We start from the raw sequence: 24,923 nt of genomic DNA on the forward strand, positions 1-24,923 counted from the left end.
CTCCCACGGCTTGGGAGATGAAAAGGCGCACGACGACGCCCTGCCTACCTGCCTCTCCCCGCCAGGGGCCCGTGGCTGAGGATGGCAGGGGAAATACCTGCGCGAGCTCGGGGCCATCCCAGCCAGACTTGGCACTGGCCCTTGGGGTGGTAGGCGCTGCCAAGAAAAACACCACTCCCCTGTGTTTACACATTTTCCTTCCTGTCCATGTGGACAGAACTGAGGACGGTCGTGAGCACATTTTATTAGCGGCTTAGGAGCCTAAAACTTAAGAGCAAGGGCCTCGGCCTCTCTAGGTTCTTCGATTTACCCTCGTCCTTGGGGTAAGCGCTTCTGATGAGACCATTTTTTTTTTCTGGCACTTTCTTGTTTAATCAGTGGAGTTGGTATGGCCTGGCTGTCGTCACTCTGTTCCTTCTCCAGCAAGTGAAGAGTGTGAGGTCAGAGACTGAGCTGTAGCCTTAGCTGTTTTTGTTTAAGGTACGTAAAATAGCAAACAAGGGGCGTGGTTGGCTTCCGCTCCCAGCGCAAAGTGGCAAAGTGCGTTCTTCTGGTTTACAGCTGGGCTCCAGAAGTAGAACCTCCCTCCCTCCCTCCTGTCCCGCCCCGCTCAGGGAGGAGGTCTGTACGTAAAATTATCAGACTTTAACAGAACCCCTTTGGGTGAATGTATTTGGAGTGGAAAGACTGCGCCAGTGTCCTTATTGCAGCCTTGTGTTCTTGTTTTCGTTTTATCACCCTCCCCGGTCCCATCTATTGACACAACCTGACATACGGAGCTTCAGGGGTTAAATTAGCTGCTCCGCCCTCTCTCAGTCTGCTTTTAAGTGCAATTAAAGTCAAAAGAGTGAAGCTATTATGGAGAAAAGGGTCCAGAAACACTAAAGTAAAAATATGGTAGGAGAGAAAGGTAGAATTCTATTGTGGTCGTATAAAAATAGAGACTAAAGTATAACCTTGAAGTACAAACTCTAATACACACCTAGTTAGCTGGCTAAGAACAGTGGTGCCTGTGTCCACGCTGACACAAACAATATACATAGAATCCCTGTGTTCAAAGATAACACTCTGCCATTAATGATTCAGAAGACTTTTTATCTGTCATTAGTGATTCAAATGCTTTTTAATAGCTTGCTTTTTTTTTTCTTTTGGTCAAAGTCTCATTGTGTAGCTCCAGCTAGTCTGGAACTGGCTGTGTAGACCAGGCTGGACCCACACTTTCTGTATAAAGATCTGCCTGTGTCTGCCTCCCAAGTCCTAAAATTAAAGGTACTTTAAAAGTAGGATGTGTAAAATGTATGTTAACTTTTCTCTGGATAGCCGTCAGTAGAGCCTTGTCAAGGAAAGAAAAGATTTTTGTGTGTCCAAAGGAAATTTACTGGAGTCCCCTGGCTTCCTTAGGTGGAGGGAACAATGAGAAACAAACACTTGAGCTTCCTTCCCCTGACCCACACCCCTTCCAACAAGGTATTACTTATTTCCTTTCAATGGAAGATGCTAATGCCAGTAAAAGGAGTGGGAATTGATAGTTAAATTACTATAACTTCACGTCCTTGAGAAATACTTTAAAGTAAAAGTCTCTAACCTTGTACTGGCTGGTGCTGTGTGTCAACTTGACACAAGCTTGAGTCATCAGAGAGGAAGGAGCCTCAGTTGAGAAACTGCCTCCAGAAGATTCAGCTGTAAGGCATTTTCTCAATTACTGATCAGTGTGGGAGGGCCCAGCCCTTGGTGGGTGGTTCCATCCCTGGACTGGTGGTCCTGGCTTCTTTGAGAAAGCCAGGGAAGCAAGCCAGTAAGCAGCCCCCTCCATGGCCTCTGCATCAACTCCTGACTCCAGGCTCCTGCCCTGTTTGAGTTCCTGTCCTGACTTCCTTCACTGGTGAGCTGCAGTGTGGACGTGGAAGCTGAATAAACCCTTTCCTCCCCACTTGCTTTTGGGTCGTGGTGTTTTGTTGCAGCAATAGAAACCCTAACGAAGACAAACCCTAAATTGGTGTTTGTTTTTTTTCTTTTAAGAGTAGAATTCAGATGTGCCCATCAAAATGCAACTATTCACATTTTCTGGTTTCGTAAAGCCAAATAGACTTTTTTTTTAATTAACAAAGGAAACAGCAGGGTTTATAGCAGTGTTTGGATTATATGTTGAGTCTCTGTTACGTGTGCTTCATGGTTTGCCATCCTGCTTCTTTACCTTTATAATTCTCAGTATGATCATCAGAAAGCTAGAATATGGAGATGAGAGATGAAATTCTTACACATATCATCTAGATCAATCCTTAGCTGACTTGTTACACAGAGCCAGGCAACAATAGTGACAGAATCAAATTTGCAGCTTATATTTTTCTCTTTCCAGAGCATAAGATTGTTCTCCTGCAAGTAATTTTATGTTTTATTTTTACAAAAGTTTAAAATAAGCTGAGTGTGGTGGCTCACACCTTTAATCCCGGAACCAAGGAGGCAAGCAGATCTCTGTGAGTTTGAGGACAGTTGGGGCTACGTATGAGACCCTACATGAACAAACAAAACTTAAAATAACTTACAGGCTGGGGAGTGTGTGTGTGTGTGTGAGTGTGTGTGTGAGTGTGTGTGTGTGTGAGTGTGTGTGTATGTGTGAGTGTGTGTGTGAGAGTGTGTGTGTGAGAGTGTGTGCGAGAGGGTGTGTGTGTGTGTAGTGTGTGTGTGTGAGTGTGTGTGTGTAGTGTGTGAGTGTGTGTGTGTGCGAGTGTGAGAGTGCGTGTGAGTGTGAATATGTCCCTAGCATGTGCAGACCCTGGGAACGATCACCACCACAATCACAAAATATTGAAAATAAAACAAGCAAATAGTAAAGTATTTGGTAATGGTATGTCATAAATAAATTTTAGGGACAGTACTCATTAGAGCTACTATGTTATTCCAGCAGTCTGGGTGTCTTAATTACTTTTCCATTGCTGTAAAGAGACACCATGACCAAGGCATCTTATAAAAGAAAATGTTTATTGGGACTCACGGTTCCAGAAAATGAGTCCAGGCCCACTGTGGTTGTCATGGTGTTGGAGCAGCAGCTGAGAGTTTACATCTGATCCACAGTACGAGGCGGAGAGGAAGCTACGTGGAAATCGCGTGGATTTTTGAAACTTAGAATCCCACCTCCAGTACACACCTTCTTCATCAAGGCCACAGTTCCTAATCCTTCACAAACAGTTCCATCAAACATGACCAATGGGAGCCATTCTCACTCAAATTACCCTTGTTTCTCTTTCGTAAGTGTATTGACCATCCAGCATAATTTCCCAATTTTGACATTACTTTATCATAAGTTCCAGATATTAAGATATAAACTTATTCAGAGTCATTAATCAACCTATCATTGTGGGAATTCTGTATCTACTTGCCATCCCCAAATGCACAGTAGTCTATCTATATGGAACACAGTACCGTTGAATGCTGTTTAGAGTGGCTACAGCCCTCCAAACGGCTGTAACTGCAAACTGAGGGAGGGACATTGAGAGAGTCACAGATAGGACACAGGAGTTTGAACATCTTGTGCCTCTTGTTTCCTCTGGCCATGGCCACCATCAATCCTGAGATGGATTTATTTGGTGGGTCTGACAAAACCCTACGCATCATGAGAAGCTGTCAATACAGCCACTAATAATCCACAGGATGCACTGCTCCCACTATCATGCATACAACACTGTCTGTCTTGTTTGTGTGGTTGTCTCCTGCAGAGATGCCTTGCTGTAGGAACGAACACCACTGATCCACTTATGATTCTCCTATTAGAACTTGCCATGAACTTCCATGGATTCTTATCACAAACTTTTTACCACAGAATCTCCTGGGTTGAATGCCCCCGACATCAGGGCTAAATCACACTGCAGCCTGGGCAGCCAGTGAGCCTTCATATCCCCTGGATCCCACTGAGAACTGTCTCCTTGTCATCCAGTCTATGGACCAGAACCACGATTTCCAAGTTACAGCTTACCAGAGACCCACAGAGCTCGGGATACTTCTTTGGTGGTGGAATAATTTTGGTGAAATGACTGGATAATGTGCAGTAGTTGTTTTTTTATGATGAAGGGGATACTTCTGGAGCCAAGAAATCTCTGACTGAAATAACAGGCTGCTGGTCCTATTGGGGGTTACCTCCTTTGCTCTGACATGCAACATGCCACTTCCTGTTATCTGACCCAGTCAGCACAATATCATCCCATAGCACACACAAATGACCTAGACCTCTTCAGACTTTGTTGGTTAGAGGGTGGGGGAGTTCACATAATTCTATGACAAAACTAGATACATAAACGGATGTCTCTCCCACAGAAGATCACCTTGGTGGTCCAGTGGCCTCGGGACTCAGTTCCACACATGCCCTCACGGCTTCTGCTGATGTACATATATATACATGTTCATCTGAAATTGTTAGAAATAGCACACAGTAAGGCTGTTTTTTTTTAATATTTATTTATTTATTATGTATACAATATTCTGTCTGTGTGTATGTCTGCAGGCCAGAAGAGGGCACCAGACCTCATTCCAGATGGTTGTGAGCCACCATGTGGTTGCCGGGAATTGAACTCAGGACCTTTGAAGAGCAGGCAATGCTCTTAACCACTGAGCCATCTCTCCAGCCCCTGAGAGAACTGTTTTATCATAGCATGAGGTTACTGGGGGTTTTTCTTTTTCTTAATTGCCTTTGTTATCTGTACTTCAGTTTTTAAATTATGTGAACTCAGATCTTAAAAATCACCAAAAGATAAAAATTAAGGCAAACTTCTATCAATCTGTTTCTATTTTTCTATCTAATGCTAGAGCATGGAAGTGCCAAGTTCAGTGCTGGCCTCATACTCATCCACCGTTACCTGTTTGCCTCTGTCTTGAAGGCGACCTGACCTTTAAAAACCCAGGGACATCTATTTTGTCTCTGAAATTGTGTGAACGATGATAAAGCAAACCTGCAGGTTTTATCTAACCAGGAAAAACATGCCATTACATTGTTAATATTGCACTATTTACTTTATAAGCATTCTCAATAATTACAGCATGGAATTAAATGCCTTTTTTTAATGGTTGAGAGGGTTTTGTTGTAGATATGAGAGAACAGCCAGAGGCATCTGAAAGAGTCCAGACTAAACAAGGCCATGAGGAGAAAGGGGGAAAGTAAGAGGGGAAGAGGAGGAACTGGTAAGCAGACCAAGAGAGAAGCCTTGAACCAAGAGGCCAAGAAGTGAGCCAAGAGAGCATGTGGCCAAAAATGGCTGGTTTGTCTAGTAAAGAGAAACTGGGGGAAGGGAAGGGATGTCCCTGGGCTGGAGAGGTTTAAGGTAGGAATCAAGGTAAGGAGCATGGGATTCTTACATGTTCCATGTTCAGATTTTTGTTTCAACCAAAGTATATATATGCATTATCGAAGAGAATTTCCTGTCATAGTTATTAAAGCTAGAAACTTTATATACAGAAGTTACTATAAGCTATAAATAGTATTATAAAAAAACTAGACACAAATGGTTAAGGCACTAGTCATAGACAGTGAGGACAGTAATCCATGAGATGTGGATAGCAAGCCAGATGTGTCAAAACTACTCCAGGTCACTACTGCCTGGAGAAACTGTCCAGTTCTGGCCCCGGGCTAGAGAATACAGGTTGACAAGGCTGGGACGCCAAGGCAACTGTAGTTCACAGGTAGACTATTAGAGTGTGGAGAATGCACTGCTTGCCTAACGTTAAGACAGAAGTCCATCATATGCAGTAAAGGCTGGCTCCCTTACAGCACCATCTTACCAACTGTGGGAAACGGCCAGATGAGAAGGACCATGGCCATGGGGGTGAGGGTAGTGTATTTGTGTGTGTGGTGTGTTTGTGTGAATGCAGGCACGTGTGAGGGGCAGAGAACAAGTTAGGATGTCACCTTCGCATGAGATGGTTCTCAGTGTCTCAAGTAGGCCAGGCTAGCCCACCTGTGGTCTGTTCTCCACCTCCCATTGCACCACAGGAGCACAGGGGTCACAGATGTGACATCACGGCTTACCTTGAACAGAGCTGCTCTCCTGCCTCTGCTTTCTAAGGGCTGGTATTGTGGGTGTGTGCCCTACACACTCTCTGCCCATTATTATCCTGCCCTCCAGACACACAAACTTTGTAGTCCCTCAGAATCCTCCACAAGGCACTTGTGTCTCTACATAGCCCTGGCTGTCCCGGATCTAAGTAGACCAGACTGGCCTCGAGCTCACAGAGATCCACCTGCTTCTACCTCCTAAACGCTGACATTTAAGGCATGTGTCTTTAATCTCTGGTTAAATCAAGAACCTCTCCTCCCAGGATCTGCTAGAACGAGAGTTCTATGGAAGGTTACATGTGGGTGTCGTGTGGCTATCTGGTTACTATTTGGCCCTTCGCTAGCGTATGAAGTTCACGGGGTCTGGGATTGGTTCTGCTTTTGTTCACTGTTCGAGTCCAGTGTCCAGTACTTGCTAAGTCTCAGTGATGTTTGTGGAAGGCCTTCCAGTCACAGTGTACGGTGGAGTTTTTATTCCTGTGACTTCTCCAGTAGGTGGCAGCATAAAAAGCAAATGGGAAAAAGGGTGATTTCCAAGAGCCCAATGTTAGGGGTGAGCATTGCCATGCTGCCACTTTCTGTTATCTACATTTTTATATATTATTATCAATCACGTCATAGTGATACTCAGTCCATTATTCAGAATATGAGAAACATTTCTTGCCTATAAGAAAAAAATCCCGCTGGGTGGTGGTGGCGCACGCCTTTAATCCCAGCACTCAGGAGGCAGAGGCAGGCAGATCTCTGTGAGCTCAAGACCAGTCTGGTCTATGAGAACTAATTCCAGGACAGGCTCCAAAGCTACAGAGAGACCCTGTCTCGGAATAAAAACAGAAAAAGAAAAAGAAAAAAAATCGGAACTTTGCCATAAACAAACTGGGTAGCTTGGGGGTGGGGGAGTAGGGTTTGCAGATTTTTTTTTTTAATGACAAAGTTGAAATTAGAAAGACTTTGCAGGGCTGGTGTAGCTGATCAAGGATTTCCATAATAAATGAAAGGTCCTGTAATCCCACCTTTGCATGCCGGGATGCTATGTTTTCAGGGTACAAACTCAGCAGCCTCCTGGGAGCCCTGCTACATCTCTGTGCCAACAGTGGCTTTCCTGGCCACTACAGGTGCAAGGGAAGTTGTGGGAATCCACGTGCTTTGCCTTGCCAGCTGCCCTTACTCCCTCGGAACTGGGACTGAACAACCTGTAGAATGAATCCCACCAGCTGTGCCTGACACCAACTGCCTGTTCACAGCTTACGACCAATGTCAGTTCCTCGGTCCTCAAATGCTGCTCTGACTTATCTCCCTCCTCCTCATTCAAGCCCCAGGCTGGCATCGTTGGCATTTTGGTTCCAATGTGGCAAGCTGCCGGCAGACAGTGAAAAGGAACCAAGCAAGTGAAGAGAAAATATAATCTAGGTAAACACCAGAAAGTCACTCAGAAAGGAATGTTAACGAGGCCTTGGCAGTGGGGTCCTAGGCAAGCTAACGTTTCCTTGGGGGCTCTCTGCGCACAAGGCACTGCCCAAGAGCCCTCATCTCCAATATTATATCACCATATGTGATATATAATATAATATAATATAATATAATATAATATAATATAATATAATATATATAATCACCATATAACAGCAGCGGCTCATTTCTTAAGCTTTGAAACTCTGGGTCCTAGCGCTGTCTCCTCCCCATCCACCAGTTTTCTTTTCTTTTTTTTTTTTTCTTTTCTTTTTTTGGTTTTTCGAGACAGGGTTTCTCTATGGCTTTGGAGCCTGTCCTAGAACTAGCTCTGTAGACCAGGCTTGGTCTCGAACTCACAGAGATCCGCCTGTCTCTGCCTCCTGAGTGCTGGGATTAAAGGCGTGCTCCACCATTGCCCGGCACTTACCCAGTTTTCAAGAGCCAATTCAAATACCACTTCTACACAGACTTCCTATTTATTTCTCAGAACTTTTCTTCCCCTCTTCTTCACACCTCCAGCAAGTTATCTGTCCTGTGGCACTGACTCTACCCCACCACCGAGGACTGTGTAAATTCTGCTGCTAAGTTGGCCTTGCTCCTTGGTGAGAGGCTTTTTTTTTTAAACTAATGGATCTTTATATTCTCTGTGGCTCTTACATGCAGAAGGTACTTAATATTTGTGCTTAATGAGAAAGGCACCAACCCAGGCCTCACTGCTACTGCTACAAGCGAAAGAGTAGCAGTCACACACAAGGCAGGTAAGCTTCGGGTTAAATAAAAAGACAAGGAAGGAAGTAGGCACCCTGCTGCCTGCCTCCTTCACCAAGCAAACTGGCCTACAGGGCTTCAAAGTGCATTGCAACAGCTCAGCAAGATCCTCAGCTATTAGCTCCCCCAGTGGGAAATGACAGTGAAGATTTTATAAGCAGATGGTTTGGAAACTGCAGAATGTTTCCTGCCTACAGTATAATAGTAACAGCTGCTACTGCTGCTTCTAGACCTGTGTGTGTGTTGGGGGGTGGTGGTGAAGAACCCAGTAAACACTCTACACTGAATTTTATTCCAGTTCTTCCTACAGCTTCTTTCAAGGGAAAGAAGATAAATCTAAGTTTAAGGTCTATTAAAATCTTGGGATTTTAACCAACTGGCAGCTATCACACAGTCCAAGGCTAGACTTTAGATTCCCTAAAATTCATAGAACTGACTCTTGGCTTTAAGACAATGTCTGTCTCACTATGTAGTGTGACATGAGTTATCCTTGATCTTACTGCAATCTTACAGACATGGGTTACTACTCTGGGACAAAGAAGTAATTCTTAACCCTCCTTAACATAAAATAAGAAGATTTAATATATAAGACCCTCCCACCCCGACAAGCAGTCACCCCACCAAGGAATGCTGGATTGGAGTGATCTCCATTGTCCCCCTCCTCTGTAACTTAGTCACAAAAACAAAGTACCGTAGTGTTACTGCTTCAATTTGGAGTTCATTATTTGGTCCCATTGATTTTATTTTTCAAACCTATTTATATTTATTTTTCAAATCCCCACAGCTGCCACCCTGGTGCAAACCACTAACACGCAGTGCCTGAACAACTACAGAATTCTGTAGAACTGGACCGCTTCCTCACTGGTCTCTATTTTGATCTTGGCTTTCCAGCCGATTTCTCCTGCCGTAGCTAGTGATCTCTGGGAATAGCACCAACAGTGAAATAGTATTTCCTTCTAATAATGTCTGTATACGACTTGCTAGAAAAAAGCCACACGATCCAATTCAAGGAAACCTTATGTGCAAATAAATCCAAGACCAAATGAATATTAAGACCGTAGGCCCACTGAAAACGAAGGTAAAAATGCAGAGCTCCTGACTGCACAAATGAGTCCTATGTTTAATGAGCCGTCCTGATTTCCTCTGACACTTTAACATTCTCAGTGTGATCAACAGGAAATAAAAATTTTGGGGATGATCTAGAGTTCATTTTCAGGCCACAAATCATTAAAAAAAGATGACCACCGGACAACAAGAGGGTGAGAACTCGGCCCTAGCTGAAGCACCAAGGGCCACTCCTTCGGCTCTACTGTGTCACCCAGTCTACCTCTCCTAGGCAACTAGAGGACAGGGCGGCATTCCAGATCTAGGACCATGTGATCCACGTGGGGGGCATAAGATTTCACTGGGTGGACACGCAGGATTTGTGTCCTCCACACTCCCCCATGCACCCGATGAAGAAGAGAGGCGATTTGAGTGGCTGTAGACTCTGCCCAGCTGTGCCACTCTGGTTTGCTGGCTGACGGCAGCATGTCCCCCCTGACACTCCCAGTAGTTCCATTTCCCTGTTTATCAGTGATAATTTTCTGGGGATGAGGCCCATGCTCTTTTCCCGTGTCACTGCTTCCAAGAGGCTGGGGTTTCCTGCCTGAGAAAGACTCCACATTTTGGTGGATATGCAGAACACCCCCGACATCCTTCCTTAGCACTTGGCAGGCAACGGGCCAGCCTTCTTCAGAGCTGGGGATCAGCCCCAGGTTCACCCTATCTGCAGCGTTGGAGAGCTGCAGCTTCCTGTTGTCTCCAAAGTGTATCTGGCACCGGTCTGCCACACCGTTGATCTCCAAATTGTTTCTGAGCGCAGCGGCAGCATGGGGATTCCATTCGCAGGCATGGACGAAGGCAGCACCGGCATGAACTAGGAAGGGCAATGTGAAATACCCGATCCCCGCGTAGAGATCCACCAGGACCTCTCCAGCACAGGACAGCGATGCCACCCGAAGTTTCTCAGTGATGTTCCCGAAAGAGAACATGCACTGGGTCACGTCAAACGTATACCGGATGCCATCGTCCATATGCTCTACCCAGCCATGGTCACCCAGCAGCAGAGTCACCGATGGCGTTCGAGTACCATCAGGCAACACCCGCCCTCGTTTTGCCAAACGTTGAACTCCAAGGGCCGAGGCGACAGTCTCCCAGAGTTCTGGTTCCAGACTCTGCCATTGCTCGGCTTGGAAACAGTCTTCACTAAGCAGCATTAGGTCACCATGCCGTTGCCATGACCGGGGCAAATCCGCCTCCAGCTCGGCGCACCACGTCACCCCGCGGTCCTCTACCCAGCGCCTCACCTCAAGGCACAGTCTTTGAGCAGGAGAACAAACCCGGGCCTTTTTGGAAGGAAGAGGATCGAGGAGCTGCGTCAGCCTACAGGAGCTGCCCGGGGCCACGCAATTCCTCAGCTCCTGCAGGTGCCGCTCAGGGAGGGTTTCCGCAAGCACCGGGAGCGCCACCATGCCATCCCGCAGCTTCTGCACACGGTGCTGTCTATCCAGGAGTTTCTGCTTCTCGAGGTAGTCTCTGTATCGCTGGGTAAACCGAGGCTCAGTCACAACGGCGACAACTACAGACGTCTCACCTTCTCTCTCCATGCTGCTCGCGTTGCATCCCTTCTGTGTCTGGCGGCGAGAACCTCTAAGGCTCTTTTCTCTCTGCAGATCCGCCGCTAAAACAGGAAGAGCTATGCGTTTGCCTCCATGGCGCGCCGGGAGTGATGTCAAACGAATGGGCCGGATCTAAAGGTGTTACTGCAATCAGCGAATGGAATCTCGGTTGCTTTATGAAGCCGCGGCCGCCATGTTTGTTATGGTCATAATCAGCCTGTACTTGCTCCCACTTAGGAAAGTTAGTAACGCTACGGACCAAAAGTCATGAGATGAGTCGATGTCCTCCAGAACGTTTATACACTTTCTTCAGTGCTGCTCATAAAAAAACAAGTGAATTAGCAATGATAGGTTGATTTACAGAAAGGCTTCCAATAATTAGTGTTGCTCGCAAGTTAGCACCAGCGGCCACCTTATCCTTGAAGGTGGAATGTGTTATAGCTTCCTCATTCCTTTTTTTTTTAATTTTACAAAAATGCTGATTACCCGAATCATCTTCAGAGAATTGCTACTGTGAATTGAGATGGTTCGGAGGATAAGTGAACGTGGCGAACCAAGCCTGACAACCAGAGATTCCCAGAACCGACATAGTGGAAGAAGGGAACGAAACCCAGGTCTTCTGAAAAACATGAAGTGATCTTAATCGTTGAACCTCTTTTCTTTTTTTGTGCAGGTGTGGATCTCTTTTTTTCTTTTATAAATAGGGGTGACAGGGGCACTCATGCCATAGCGCAGGTGCGGAGGTCAGAGGACAACTTCCAGGGACTGTCTCTCCTCTATTTCCATCACATGGGTATTGAGGAAGAAGCTCCAGTTGTCGGACTCAGTTGCAAGCTCCTTGACTTGTGGAATCGTCTCGCCGGCCCATACTTGTGGGTTGTTATTTTTTTTATGTTCTTCATGGCTAACCTTTACCTCAAGAATAACTTTTAGGCAGCAGTTAAATTCTCTTTTATTTGTTTGTTTTATTGATTTTTATTGAGCTCTACATTTTCCTCTGCTCCCCTCCTTGTCTCTCCCCTCCCGTTCAGCCCTCTCCCAAGGTCCCCATGCTCCCAATTTACTCAGGAGATCTTGTCTTTTTATACTTTCTACTTCCCATGTAGATTAGATCTATGTAAGACTCTCTTAGGGTCCTCATTGTTGTCTAAATTCTCTGGGGTTGTGGTTTGTAGGCTGGCTTTCTTTGCTTTTATTTTTTTTTTGATTTTCGAGACAGGGTTTCTCCGTAGCCTTTTGGTTCCTGTCCTGGAACTAGCTCTTGTAGACCAGGCTGGCCTCGAACTCACAGAGATCCGCCTGCCTCTGCCTCCCGAGTGCTGGGATTAAAGGCGTGCGCCACCACTGCCTGGCTTTTATGTTTATTTTTTAATTTTATTTTATTTTTATTTTTACTTTCTTTTAGGGATTTTTCGAGACAGGGTTTCTCTGTAGTTTTTGGTTCCTGTCCTGGAACTAGCTCTTGTAGACCAGGCTGGCCTCGAACTCACAGCGATCTGCCTGCCTCTGCCTCCTGAGTGCTGGGATTAAAAGCGTGCACCACCACCGCCCAGCTGCTTTATGTTTAAAAACCACCTATGAGTGAGTACATGTGATAATTCTCTTTCTGGGTCTGGGTTACCTCACTCAAAATAATGTTTTCTAGCTCCATCCATTTGTCTGCAAAATTCAAGATGTCGTTATTTTTTTCTGCTGTGTAGTACTCCATTGTGTAAATGTACACATTTTCCTTATCTATTCTTCAGTCAAGGGACATTTAGGTTGTTTCCAGGTTCTGGATATGACAAACAATGCTACTATGAACATAGTTGAGCACATGTCCTAGTGGTATGGCTGAACATCCTTTGGATATATACTTAAAAGTGGTATTTCTGGGTCTTGGTTGTTTCCTAATTTTGTGAGAAATCGCCACACTGACATCCAAAGGGTCTGTACTAGCTTGCACTCCCACCAGCAATGCAGGAGTGTTCCCCTTTTCCCACAACCTCTCCAGCATAAGTTGTCATCAGTGTTTTTGATCTTGGCCATTCTTACAGGTGTAAGGAATCTCAGAGTTGTTTTGATTTGCATCTCTCTGATGACTAAGGATGTTGAACATTTCCTTAAGTGTCTTTTAGCAATTTTAGATTCCTCTGTTGAGAGTTCTCTGTTTAGGTCTGTGCTCCATTTTTTTTAAATTGGATTATGTGTTCTTTTGGTGACCAGTTTCTTGATTTAACTGCATATTTTGGAGATCAGACATCTGTCTGATGTGGGGTTGGTGAAGTTTTTTTCCCATTTTATAGGCTGTCATTTTTCTTGTTGACTGTGTCTTTTGCTTTACAGAAGCTTTTCAGTTTCAGGAGGCCCCATTTATTAATTGTTTCTCTCAGTGTCTGTGCTGCTGGGGTTATATTTAGGAAGTGGTTCGTTCCCTGTGCCAATGTGTTCAAGTGTACTTCCCACTTTCTCTTCTATGTGGCTGGCTTTATGTTGAGGTCTTTGATCCATTTGAACTTGAGTTTTGTGTGTGGTAATAGATATGGGTCTATTTTCATTCTTCTACATGTTGATATCCAGTTATGCTAGCACCATTTGTTAACTATGCTTTCTTTTTTCCATTTGATATTTTTTTGCTTCTTTGTCAAAAATCAGGTCTTCAAAAGTGTGGATTAATATCTGAGTCTTTGATTTGGTTCCATTGGTCCTCCTGTCTATTTTTATGCCAATACCAGGCTGTTTTCAGTACTGTAGCTCTTTAGTAGAGTTTGAAGTCAGGGATTGTGATGACTCCAGAAATTATTTTATTGTACAGGATTGTTTTGGCTATCCTGGATTTTTTGCTTTTCCATATGAAGTTGAGCACCATTCTTTCTAGGTCTGAGAAGAATTTTGCTGGGCATTGCATTGAATCTGTAGATTGCTTTTGGTAAGATTGTCATTATTACTATGTTAATTCTACATACCTAAGAGGGTAGGAGATCTTTATACTTTCTGGCGTCTTCTTCAATTTCTTTCTTCAAAGGTTTAAAGTTCTTGTCATACAAGTCTTCCACTTGTTTGGTTAGAGTTACTCTGAGATATTTTATGCTATTTGTGACTATTGTGAAGGGTGATGTTTCTCTGATTTCTTTCTCAGCCCATTTATCATATGTGTACAGGAGGGCTACTGATTCTTTTTGAGTTAATCTAGTATCCTGATACATTACTGAAAATGTTTATGAGTTGTAGAAGTTCCTTGGTAGAATTTTTGGGGTTGCTTATGTAAACTATCATATCATCAGCAAATAGTGAGAGTTTCACTTCTTCTTTTCTGATTTTCTTGATCTCTTTTTGTTGTCTTATTGCTCTTGCTAGGACCCCAAGAACTATATTGAATAGATATGGAGAGAGTGGACAACCTTGTCTTGTTCCTGATTTTAGTGGGATCGCTGGGAGTTTCTCTCCATTTAGTGTGATGTTGGCTGTTGACTTGCTGTATGTTGCCTTTATTATGTTTAGGTATGTTCCTTGTATTCCTGCTCTCTCCAAGGCCTTTATTATGAAGGGATGTTGTATTTTGTCGGAAGCTTTTTTGGGCATCTAATGAAATGATCATGTGGTTTTTGTTTTTTAGTTTGTTTATATGGTAGATAACATTGAGTGATTTTCGTATGTTAAACCATCTCTGAATCTCTGGAAAGAAACCAACCATCATGGTGGATGACGGTTCTGATGTGTTCTTGTATTTAATTTGCAGTATTTTATTGAGTATTTTTGCATCAGTGTTCATGAGTGAGATTGTTCTGTAATTCTCTTTCTTAGTAATGTCTTTATGTGGTTTGTATATCAGAGTAATTGTAGCCTCATAAAAAAAGTTTGGCAACATTCCTCCTGTTTCTATTGTGTGGAACAATTTGAGGAGTACTGGTATTAGTTCTTCTTTGAAAATCTTTTAGAATACTGAGCTGAAACCATCTGATCCTGGGCTTTTCTTAGTAGGAAGACTTTTGATGACTGTTTCTATTTCTTCAGCAGTTATAGGTCTATTTAATTTACTTATCTGGTCTTGATTTAATTTTGGTAAGTGATATTTATCCAGAAAGTTGTCCATTTTCTTTAAGTTTTCCAATTTTGTGAAGAACAGGTTTTCAAAATATGACCTGATGATTCTCTGGGTTTCCTCCGTGTCTGTTGTTATATCCCTCTTTTCATTTCTGATTTTTGTTAGTCTTGATATTCTCTCTCTGCCTTTTGGTTAGTTTGGATAAAGGTTTGTCTATTTTGTTGATTTTCTCGAAGAACCAACTCTTTGATTCTTTGTATTGTTTTCTTTGTTTATATTTGGTTGATTTCAGCTCTCAACTTATTTCCTGCTGTCCAGTTCTCTTGGGTGAGATTGCTTTTTTTTTTGTTCTAAAGTTTTCAAATGTTCTGTTAATTTACTAGTGTGGGATTTTTCCAGCTTCTTTATGTACGCATTTAGTGCTATGAAGCTCTTAACACTGCTTTCATTGTGTCCCATAAATCTGGGTATGTTGTGTGGTCATTTTCATTGAATTTTAGGAAGTCTTTAATTTCTCCCTTTATTTCTTCCTTGACCCATTGATGATTCAGGAGAGCATTGTTTAATTTCCATGTGTTAGTGGGCTTTCTGGATTAGTATTGTCCCTGTGTGGTCACCCTTCTGAGTCCACCGTCTTGATCAAGGGTAATGTTTGTCTTGTCCAGAGGCTTCAGTTGGAATTTTGGTCTCTTCTCACCGGGAGCAGTGTTTCCCTACTCAAGCCTGGGACTCGGGCTGTCTGTATCTTTTTCTTCGGTGGCTCACTGGTTATTTAAGACTGCATTGCCTAATTTCCATATGCTATTTTCAGATTTTTACTCTACCATGATGAGAGAACACGTTTTGTATGACTTAAGCCCTTTTAGACTTATTGAGGCTTGTCTTGTAGTTTAGAATATGGTCTGTTTTGGAGACATTTTGTGTGCACTTGACAGGAGTGTCTGTTCTGTTCTTGCTGTGTGGAGTGTTCTATTGCTAGCAGGGTATCTTTTCAGCTCTCAGTTACACAGAACAAATCTGGGGTGGGAAATTAGCTCAGTAGTAGAGGGCTTGCATACTACGAATAAGACTTGGGGCTCAATCCTTGGCGATACTTTATCCCATAAACCCCCAAACAAAAACATTCCATAGTCCTTTTACCCATACCACAGTCTCTGTTCAGAAATGCTTAGGTACCTAGTACCGAGCCAAGCAAGGGGCCTTCTTTTAGCCTTTATCTGCAGTGCACGCATGCACACACGCACACACATACACACACACACACACCCTTCTACCTCACTTCTGTGATTACCTTACTGCCCAGAAAACTGCATGTCTGCCCCCCTCCCCCGTTATTCCATTAGATACCTCAGACATGAGACAGTGGGTGTCTCCACGGAGCTGCTTTCTTTCCTTTCCAGTAAGACAAACCCATACTCCAAATCACTGTGTAGAATTTTACAGTCAAAGCCTTTTCATTTAATTCTGGCTTTTTTTCCCCGAAGAGGGTGAGGTTTGTTTCCAAGAGTTAGGGAGTGGAACTGGATTTTCTCTCTTACTATTGTATCTTTTTATTATTTCACAAACACTGCCAAACATAGTTGGTCATAAAGTATTTATAAAAAAGGACACATAAGTGAACAGATGAATGTCTGGATGGATAGAAGAAAGACCGGAAAGAAAATTATTTCATAGTGTTTTAGTTTCAAAATATTGCCGCTAGAGGGAAGCAATCGCCAGCACAGACGCAGTCAAAACTCGGACTAAAGTCTTGGCTAATTTGAACCTCTAAGGTTCCTCAAGGATCATGCCTTTCCCCCTGGTCTTTACTCAATACCATTTACTGACACGGACTACCCAGGTGAGTCTTTCCCGGAATGCATTAATAAAAATAAGTACGTAGATTTCTGTGTGAGTAGAGAGGGGTGCCAAACCCGTATGGAACAGTTGTAGTACCAAATAGTTCCACTAGGGGGCAGCCATGTACCGAGCTCCTCACCCTATCCAGCGACTGTCCATGAATGACTTCTCAGAGTGGGTTATTTTGCTTTCAGGAACTATAACAGTCTTCCCTGGATGAAATAGATGCAAGGATTTGCCTTACAAAAATCTCTTGGGCTGTATCTTCTAGTGAGTTTCTTCTTGTTCTGAGCCTAGAGTTCATCTGCAGGGACCCTACCAATTGTGTGTGTGTGTGTGTGCGCGCGCCGCGCGCATACATGCATGTGGGTGAACAGGAAGGCCAAAAGAAGGTGTCAGACCTTTTGTACTTAGAGTCACAGGCTGCTAGGAACTGCTTGATATGGGGGTTAGGATTTGAAATGTGTTCCTCTGTGAGACCAGAATGTGCTCTTAACCACTGAGGCTCCCAGCATGTAGATTTTGAAGCAGAACCTGAAGGTGCTGTTGGCTGTGCTGGGCGTGTGTGCCCTGAGGATGCTGGGCCCTGAGGATACTGGGCCCTGAGGGTGCTGGGCCCTGAGGGTACTGGGCCCTGAAGATGCTGGGTCCTGAGGATGCTGAGCCCTGAGGGTGCTGGGCCCTGAGGGTGCTGGGCCCTGAGGGTGCTGGGTCCTGAGGGTGCTGGGCCCTGAGGATGCTGGGCCCTGAGGATGCTGAGCCCTGAGGGTGCTGGGTCCTGAGGGTGCTGGGTCCTGAGGGTGCTGGGCCCTGAGGATGCTGGGCCCTGAGGGTGCTGGGCCCTGAGGGTGCTGGGTGATGGTCTGAGCTCACACTACCCTCTTCTCTACTGGCTCAGGGGTTCTCACCGGCAGTGTCTTCAGTGATCTGTAGAGCTCCTTCCTTTTGGCAGTAAGTGGTCGCGAACACTCAGCCACAGCGTTCTAATGAGCACTGGCTGCTTTACTTTTGTCGATGTAATTCCAGCCTCAGGTTCTCTTTCTCCTAGCTGATGGGAAACTGACTTCCTTTCTGGGGGCCCGCCCTGAGCCATGACTTCGCAGACTGTCTCCCATGTCCTGTACTTGTGATTTTCGTGTGATTTTAGGAGACTCGCAACACTGAAGTGTTGGGGGGGGGGTATACCCGGTGAACAGTGATTACTACTGTCTGATCTGGTTGGCCTCTTGGGGGCTCCAGGCATTGTAATCCCATCTTTCCAATGACTAGGAGGTATGCACCCTGATTCTCTTATCACTCAGGGCCTAATTTTCTTTCTGTCTGTTTCTTCTGTCCCCAATGCCAGCAGTCCTTCTTTCTTAATTTTGTCCCCAAACTTCTTGTTATGACTTTTCATTTGTTCCTCGGTTCTTCCCTGGTTCCAAGGATTAGGTAGTCTTTGCAGGAAAGCACTTTGAAAATTGGGCGGGTTACTTCCCTCCTCCCCCCAGCCCTGCACCAGAGTGATGGAGAGCGAGCAGATTGTAATTATGACTGAATACAGAGGAAAAGATGGGAGAGACACAAACACTTGAATTAATATTTCAAAATATAGCCCAAAGCATACATTCAATGTGAGAACTGTGTCAGGTCTGGTCCTCTGGAAATGCTATGAGCTATGTTACTTGGTCTGCAAGGCAGCCATGAGTTGAGTTTTATTCTTGGCCTATTGATGAGACCAGGCCTAGAGAGACTTAGTAGCTTGCACAAGGCCATCCTCACAGGGTTGTACTTACATCAGTGGGCGGGCACAGTGATAGGGCTTGTCATTATGGGATCTAAGGCAAGTCTGCTCTCAGAGAAAGATGCGGCTGGCAGCTCTGCCAGTTAATAACTTTGCAGCTCCGGGCACGTCTTTTAATTATCTGGGCATGGATTTCTGCACCAGCAAATTGATAATGTTGAGCTAGCATCTCAGGTTCCAGGGTTTGCATGAGAAAATCAGCAGTGCAGACCCAAATGGCTTCAAGTATTCTTCCTAGTCCTAAGCTTTCAGGCGTTATGCCGGTCTGTCCCGTGGGTTCCTGGCAGGATGCATCCTCCATGCTCTCATGCCCTCGCCAGTACTCAGGCAGTACTCTGGCCTGCTCAGGGTCCTGACAACGTCATTCACTACATCATTATGGCCCATGCTTTATGTTCCCTCAAAAAGACACCGAGGCACCGCCCACGCATCCTCGGTGTCGTGTGCACCCCCCTCCCCCCGCTCCCCCCCCCAGAGGCTGCTCTCTCTCTCTCCTCTCTCTCTCTCTCTCTCTCTCTCTCTCTCTCTCTCTCTCTCTCTCTCTCTCTCTCTCTCTCTCTCTCCTCTCTGCTTCATACTGGTGGGTCACATATAAACTCTCAGCTACTGCTTCAGCGCCATGCTTTCCTGTTCACCTGCTGCCCTGCTCCCCACATGACGGTCATGGAGTCTAACCCTCTGGAACTGAGTCCCCCAATCAAACACTTACTTTCAAAAGTTGCCTTGGTCATGGTGTTTTGTCAGAGTCATAGAAAAGTTACTAAGTCAGATGACAGTTGGTTTAAAACAAAAAGATTTAAGGTCAGGCATTGGTGTTTGGGGTCAGTGAATGGATTGGTGAATTTGCCTACAGAGAAAGGGTCTTACGATTTCATTGCGGCTGTCCCTAAAGAGCTTCACGCACTGGAGACTTACTTGGTCTTCATTGTGGAGGTGGGGCTTTTCAGGGATGGGTCCCAGTGGGAAGTGTCCCTAGGTCATGTGCTTGGAAAGGACTGTGGGACCTTTGCCTTCCTCTGTCTTTCTGCCTAGTTTGGTTCTTGTTTCTGTTTATCTTTGCTGTCTCCACCCACCATGAGGTGGGACAACGGGGGGAGGGGGGGCTTATTACAGACAGGACGGTGCCATTTAGACTTCCAAGCTCCCCAAACATGAGTAAGCCTCTTTCACTTATAAAGGTAGCCTGCCTCAGGTATTTATTTCACTGCGGTTGTGCCAAATAGACTAATCTTAGGTCATGTTAGGCAGCTGCAGAAAATTAGCTGAATGATGAAGAATGGGTCTTCTCGGATCTCTGTGAGTTCGAGGCCAGCCTAGTCTACAAGAGCTAGTTCCAGGACAGGCTCCAAAAGAGTAGGCCTTCTTAGTGATTAGAGGATTCCTCTCTGCTAGATAAGAATGGACATGTGGGGCCGGAGCGTTGGCCTAGTGAGAAGCATCCTCACTCTGCAAGCACAGGGACCTGAGTTGGTCGCAAAGGGCCTAGCCAGGGTGGAGGCAGCGGAGTGGCTCCACCTCACAGCCTCCAGAGGACCAGGTCTCGGAGGGAGCAGAATGAGACTGTGTGCTTCCCCTATGTCGGGGACCAGCCTCGACAACAACACCTCTTACCAGGGTAAGGTGGTGGGGATTACAAAGATGTATGAAAAATAATAATACAGAAACCATAGAAAAGTACCAGGAGGGCATTCCAGTGAATACTGAAATCGCCCACGTTTATTTTTCCATATGCTTTTATTCCCAATACAAACAGGGGAAGAAGGCGACAAAAGACTTTATTAATATGACACAAAGGACAGTCGATTGCTTTAACACTTTGAGGTATCAAGTCATTGGCATTCGGTTGTTTAGGCAGTGAAGCTTCCCTAGACCAATTATCCTGAAGGCAGCCACTTCCCAGGTAACCTCATATTACAAAAGAAGAAGCAGGAGTATGTTTCCATATCCTGACTATCTATCAGGATGGAATGGATCTACTTGTATGAGCCATCTTAATGTCAAAAGAACCAGGTAATCACATCCTGAGTCGGACGTGCAGCTACACTTGTCAACCATTTTGAGCAACCTCCACACTCTCTGACTAGCAGACAAGGTGGCAATAGGCTCACATTTTTGGGCCTCCATGCCACTAGAAATTGTTTTGCTGCAGGTAGAGGGAAGCAGTGCCTGACTTGCACCTGGGGGAGCGCATCCAGGTGTTTTGAAGGACCGATTTCCATGGGCAGCCTGAGGAGAAACAGCAGGAGGGGTAACAAGGTGGAAGACTGTCCCAAGATGGGGTGGCTGCTCACAGAAAGACCATTTGGTCAGTCCCAAGTCCTAACACGGAGTCTTTATGTCTCTGCTTCTTAGTTAAAGGTAGCAGGATGTGTCTAAGGGACTCTACCGGGCTGCTACAGGGTGGCAAAGCTTTGCAGGCCTCTTGTTTCCCTATCAAATGAGAGTTAAATAAAATCTACGATTGCCCAAGCTCTTCTTTCTTACAAGGGTCCATTTTAACAAAACCGTAGCTCCCCCTGCTTCCCCAACAGCCCAATGAATAAGTGAACTTTTAGCATAGAGCCAGATAAGCTGTTGAATTACTTCCCCACACCCCCTCAAGCTTCTAACCATATACAAAATGAGTCTGTTCTGGCCCTTAACAGACATCTTATGCAAATACTAACCGCCTGGACTCCGCCGCCACCACCCCCTTCCTGGTGCTCCGGTGGGAATATCCAAGCAGCCAGGTCACAGCCATTCACCCAGCTCAGGCAGAAAACATCAGCTTCTGAGTTTCATCCGCGTCCCCATTCATCTTTTGTGGTCGCTTCTCTCCACATCCCTAAGATGCCACGATTGACATTGGCTATTTAACCACATCCCCACCTCATTTATTATACATGCCGTTTTACAATTCGTATGGTTTTGGATATCCTTTGAGGTTTGGTTGGCAATAACATTACATTACAATTCATATGAATAGTTAGGCATATACGAGCGGAAATGACTCCAGGGGCATTCCGAAGAATGTCGTGCAAACAGATGGAGTGGGTGGAATAGCGGTTTCCTCACCTGACCTTGCATAGTCATTGCAGAGGTAGTCAGGATGGAGTTATGCCGGATTAAGATGGCTATGAAATCTGGTAGCTGGTGGCCTTACGTGAAGAGCCGGGGACCACAAAGACATGTGAAGAAGGCAGTGTGACTTTGAGATCAGATAGAGGAGTTATGGTCCTACAAGCCAAAGGCTCAACAGAGCCACCTGGACAAATCAGGGAGAAGTTTCCTCTTGACCCCTCAGAGGGGGCACGGTCCCGCCAACATCTCAGCTTTAGACTTGAGGCCTGGAGGACGATGAGGACCTAGACTCTCATCTGTTAAGCCCTTAGTTTGTGCCAAGTCGTGGCTGCCGTCTTAGTGAATAACGCCAGTCTTAGGGGAACGTTTTCCACGACCCATCTGTTCACACATTCGCTCGTCCACCATTTTTGTATTCCAGGTGCAAAGGGACACCGACCTGCGCCTAGGGAACACGTGGGTCACTGGTGCAACTTCCGCCCTCAGTGGTTTTAGCACTGGGTTCAAGGTTGTGCGGCCTCTGCAGTTGCGCACGGTTGAAAGTTCAGAAGCACTTGATCCTGTGTTTGGCCCTCTGCTGTTGCTGTCTTGAAAAAAAATTCCTAATTTTTGAATAAGTAGCTCTCCACTTTTATCTTGCACTGAACCCCACTAGTTGTTATGATGTGTCTTATCCTCACTGGGGTAATATGTCATTACTGATGGTATCAAGAGGGCACACAGGAGGACCCACTAAGGTAATGTGGTAGGATTCCTTGACAGGGGTGTTCAGAGAGTGAATTAGAAAAGCAGGCTTCTACAAAGCTGTATGGCTGTGGCCATGTAAGCAACTGCCGAGAAACAGATCTTTAACAAATGTGTAAAGTCACTTTTTTTTAAAGTTGTGTTTTTCTGTGTGCTTATCATGTGCAAAAACAGTAGTACAATAACTCGTGTGCGTATAACCTTAAAATATGTCATGTACATTGGGGTCCTCTTTCACTAGTGTGTATTCATGCTACAGACTAAGGGATTTCTGTGTGGCGTTCCTATACACACGGAAGGCAAGTGATATTCTTCATGCCTTGAATAAACCTTCTCATTTCCCCTCCCATACAACCTTTCCTTCTCTGCGTCCCAAATAGTTCTTCTTTGCTTTCGTGTCCTTTCCGGATGTCCTAGATCCCACAAGTATGAGCGAACATGCAGGACTTGTCCTTCTGAACCTGGCTTGGTGTGTGTGTGTGTGTGTGTGTGTGTGTGTGAAGGTCTGTGTGTAGTAATATGGGAGCGGCGGCAGGGCTGCGTCCCCAAGACCCCAGCCACCTGGCTCGGCTCGGCTTCGGCTAGCTTATGCCCCGAATAATTACACGGACACTGTATTCTTTTAAACACTGCTCTGGCCCATTTCTAATCATCTGTGTAGCGCCCCTAGGTGCGCTTACCGGGAAGATTCTAGCCTAAGTCCATCCTGGGTCGGAGCTGGGGCATGGTGTGCGTCTTCCCTGGAGCAGGTAGCATGGCGTCTCTCCTGCGTCTGCTCCGGAGAGGAGAGCTGCGGAGTCTGACCTCACTTCCTCTTCCTCCCGGCATTCTGCTCTGTTTACTCCACCCACCTAAGGGTGGGCCTATCCAATGGGCCTAGCAGTTTCTTTATTGCTTAACCAAGGAAATCAACAGATTGATATATGACACTCCCACATCACTTCCCCTTTTTCTGTTTAAACAAAAAAGAAAGGCTTTAACTTTAACATAGTAAAATTACATATAACAAAACAGTTATCAAGTAAAAGTTACATCAGAAACATTTATACATATAACAAAATTGACCGTAAATCTCTATCAATAAAGCAAAATCTATACTAATGCAAATTATTCATATCTATATCATATCCCCCTTTAAATGTTAAAGAACATTTATAAACTATATTTGGGAACATGGGCGCAGTTTTTTCTCTCCAAACTGCTTCCTGCTGAATGGGGGCGTCGTTAATGATTTTAGGGTGTAACCTGTGTGCCAGGTTTATCTCAGTTGGCAGTTGAGCAAGGCAATTTTCTGAAGATGTTCACAGCAACCCTTCAGGAGGACGTGGTCCATCATACCAAGTCGGAATAGAAGAAATCCATAGAGTCTCATCCTCTGTGAAAACAAAAGAAGAATCTCTTTTCCAAAGTATCATATCCTTAGATCCAAATTCTGAAATCATACCCTCATGATATCCGTTCTGGTTCCACTGGGCAGCCCATATAATGAAATGTCTCTCTGTACTTAGCTCCTTCACAGTCAAAAATTTTAAAGAAAACACAATGTACATAATCCAGACTCTCTGTGAATTTTCCATCTTTACGCGGCTTATTTTTATTTATATCTATAACTATCTGTACTCTGTCTCTTTAAAGACTTTACTTTTACTTTTTTCTTTTTAAACCATTAACTTTATTCTCTATATTCTTTTTCTTCTCTCTCCCAAGCCTACGTACATTCATCCAACAGTGTGACTCATTCAGTGGTCTGAATCTGTCCTATTGTGAATCTGCAATTTTTTACTATCCAGGAGCACTTTTGATTTGCGCCTTTAAATCATTAGGCGCTTAAGAATCTAAGCTGAGACATTCCTAAGTTAACTTTTTGCTTTTTGAGCGTATATCTGTGGACCAGGCTGTCTTTGAACTCTCAGAGATCCTCCTGTCTCTGCCTCCCAGGCATTGGGATTAAAGGTGTTTGCTACTATACCTTGAACTCACAGAGATCTGTTCGTCTCTGCCTTCTAGGCACTGTGATTAAAGGCGTGTGCTACCACGCCTTGAAGTCACAGAGTTCAATCTCCCTCTGCCTCCCAAGTGTTGGGATTAAAGGTGTGTACACACAACAACTCTCTTCCTTTTATTGTTTTTTGCTTTAAGAACTTCAACTTTCAGCTTGCATATATTTTTAACACACTTTAAACCATTCAGAAATTTTCTCTGTCTTTGAATCTCTCTTTACTGTATATCTCTCTGTTTTTTGACCACACGAGTCTTTAATTTACCAAGCAGTATCAGTAGGACTAAAGCCGTGGCTTTGACGGCTGGATCCTTAGCTTCCCAGCCTCATGGCTGAAGTACTGGCCGTAGCCATGTTTATAGCCACAACTGGCATTTCAAGGTCCCTGCCGGCCAGCGAGCTACAACAGACAACACTCAAGTCCTCTCTCAGTAGCCGGCCCTCCTGCCTCAAACAGTCAGAGTTTGCCCTGGCAGGATGGCCCAGAAAGCTGGCATTTTTAAACAGCGCAGCTTTTTTCCTGCTACGGCTGAAAACCGAAAAGCATGCGTTCA

General features: G+C 44.9%; 1 protein-coding gene across 1 annotated transcript; it reads right to left on the reverse strand.

The window, feature by feature from the left end:
* Positions 1-4,480: 4,480 nt before the first annotated feature.
* On the reverse strand, positions 4,481-11,040 carry Tyw2 (tRNA wybutosine-synthesizing protein 2). Its single transcript, XM_075960970.1, has one exon. It carries the CDS (start codon positions 10,906-10,908, stop codon positions 9,601-9,603), a length of 1,308 nt encoding a protein of 435 aa, XP_075817085.1. The 5' UTR covers positions 10,909-11,040; the 3' UTR covers positions 4,481-9,600.
* Between the last annotated feature and the right edge of the window lie 13,883 nt (positions 11,041-24,923).

This window comes from Microtus pennsylvanicus, chromosome 2, assembly GCF_037038515.1.
Source record: "Microtus pennsylvanicus isolate mMicPen1 chromosome 2, mMicPen1.hap1, whole genome shotgun sequence".
NCBI lineage: Eukaryota > Metazoa > Chordata > Mammalia > Rodentia > Cricetidae > Microtus > Microtus pennsylvanicus.

Bases quoted from the DNA above. Each gene is read 5' to 3' on its own strand.
- Tyw2 (XM_075960970.1), bottom strand. From the start codon at position 10,908: ATGGAGAGAGAAGGTGAGACGTCTGTAGTTGTCGCCGTTGTGACTGAG.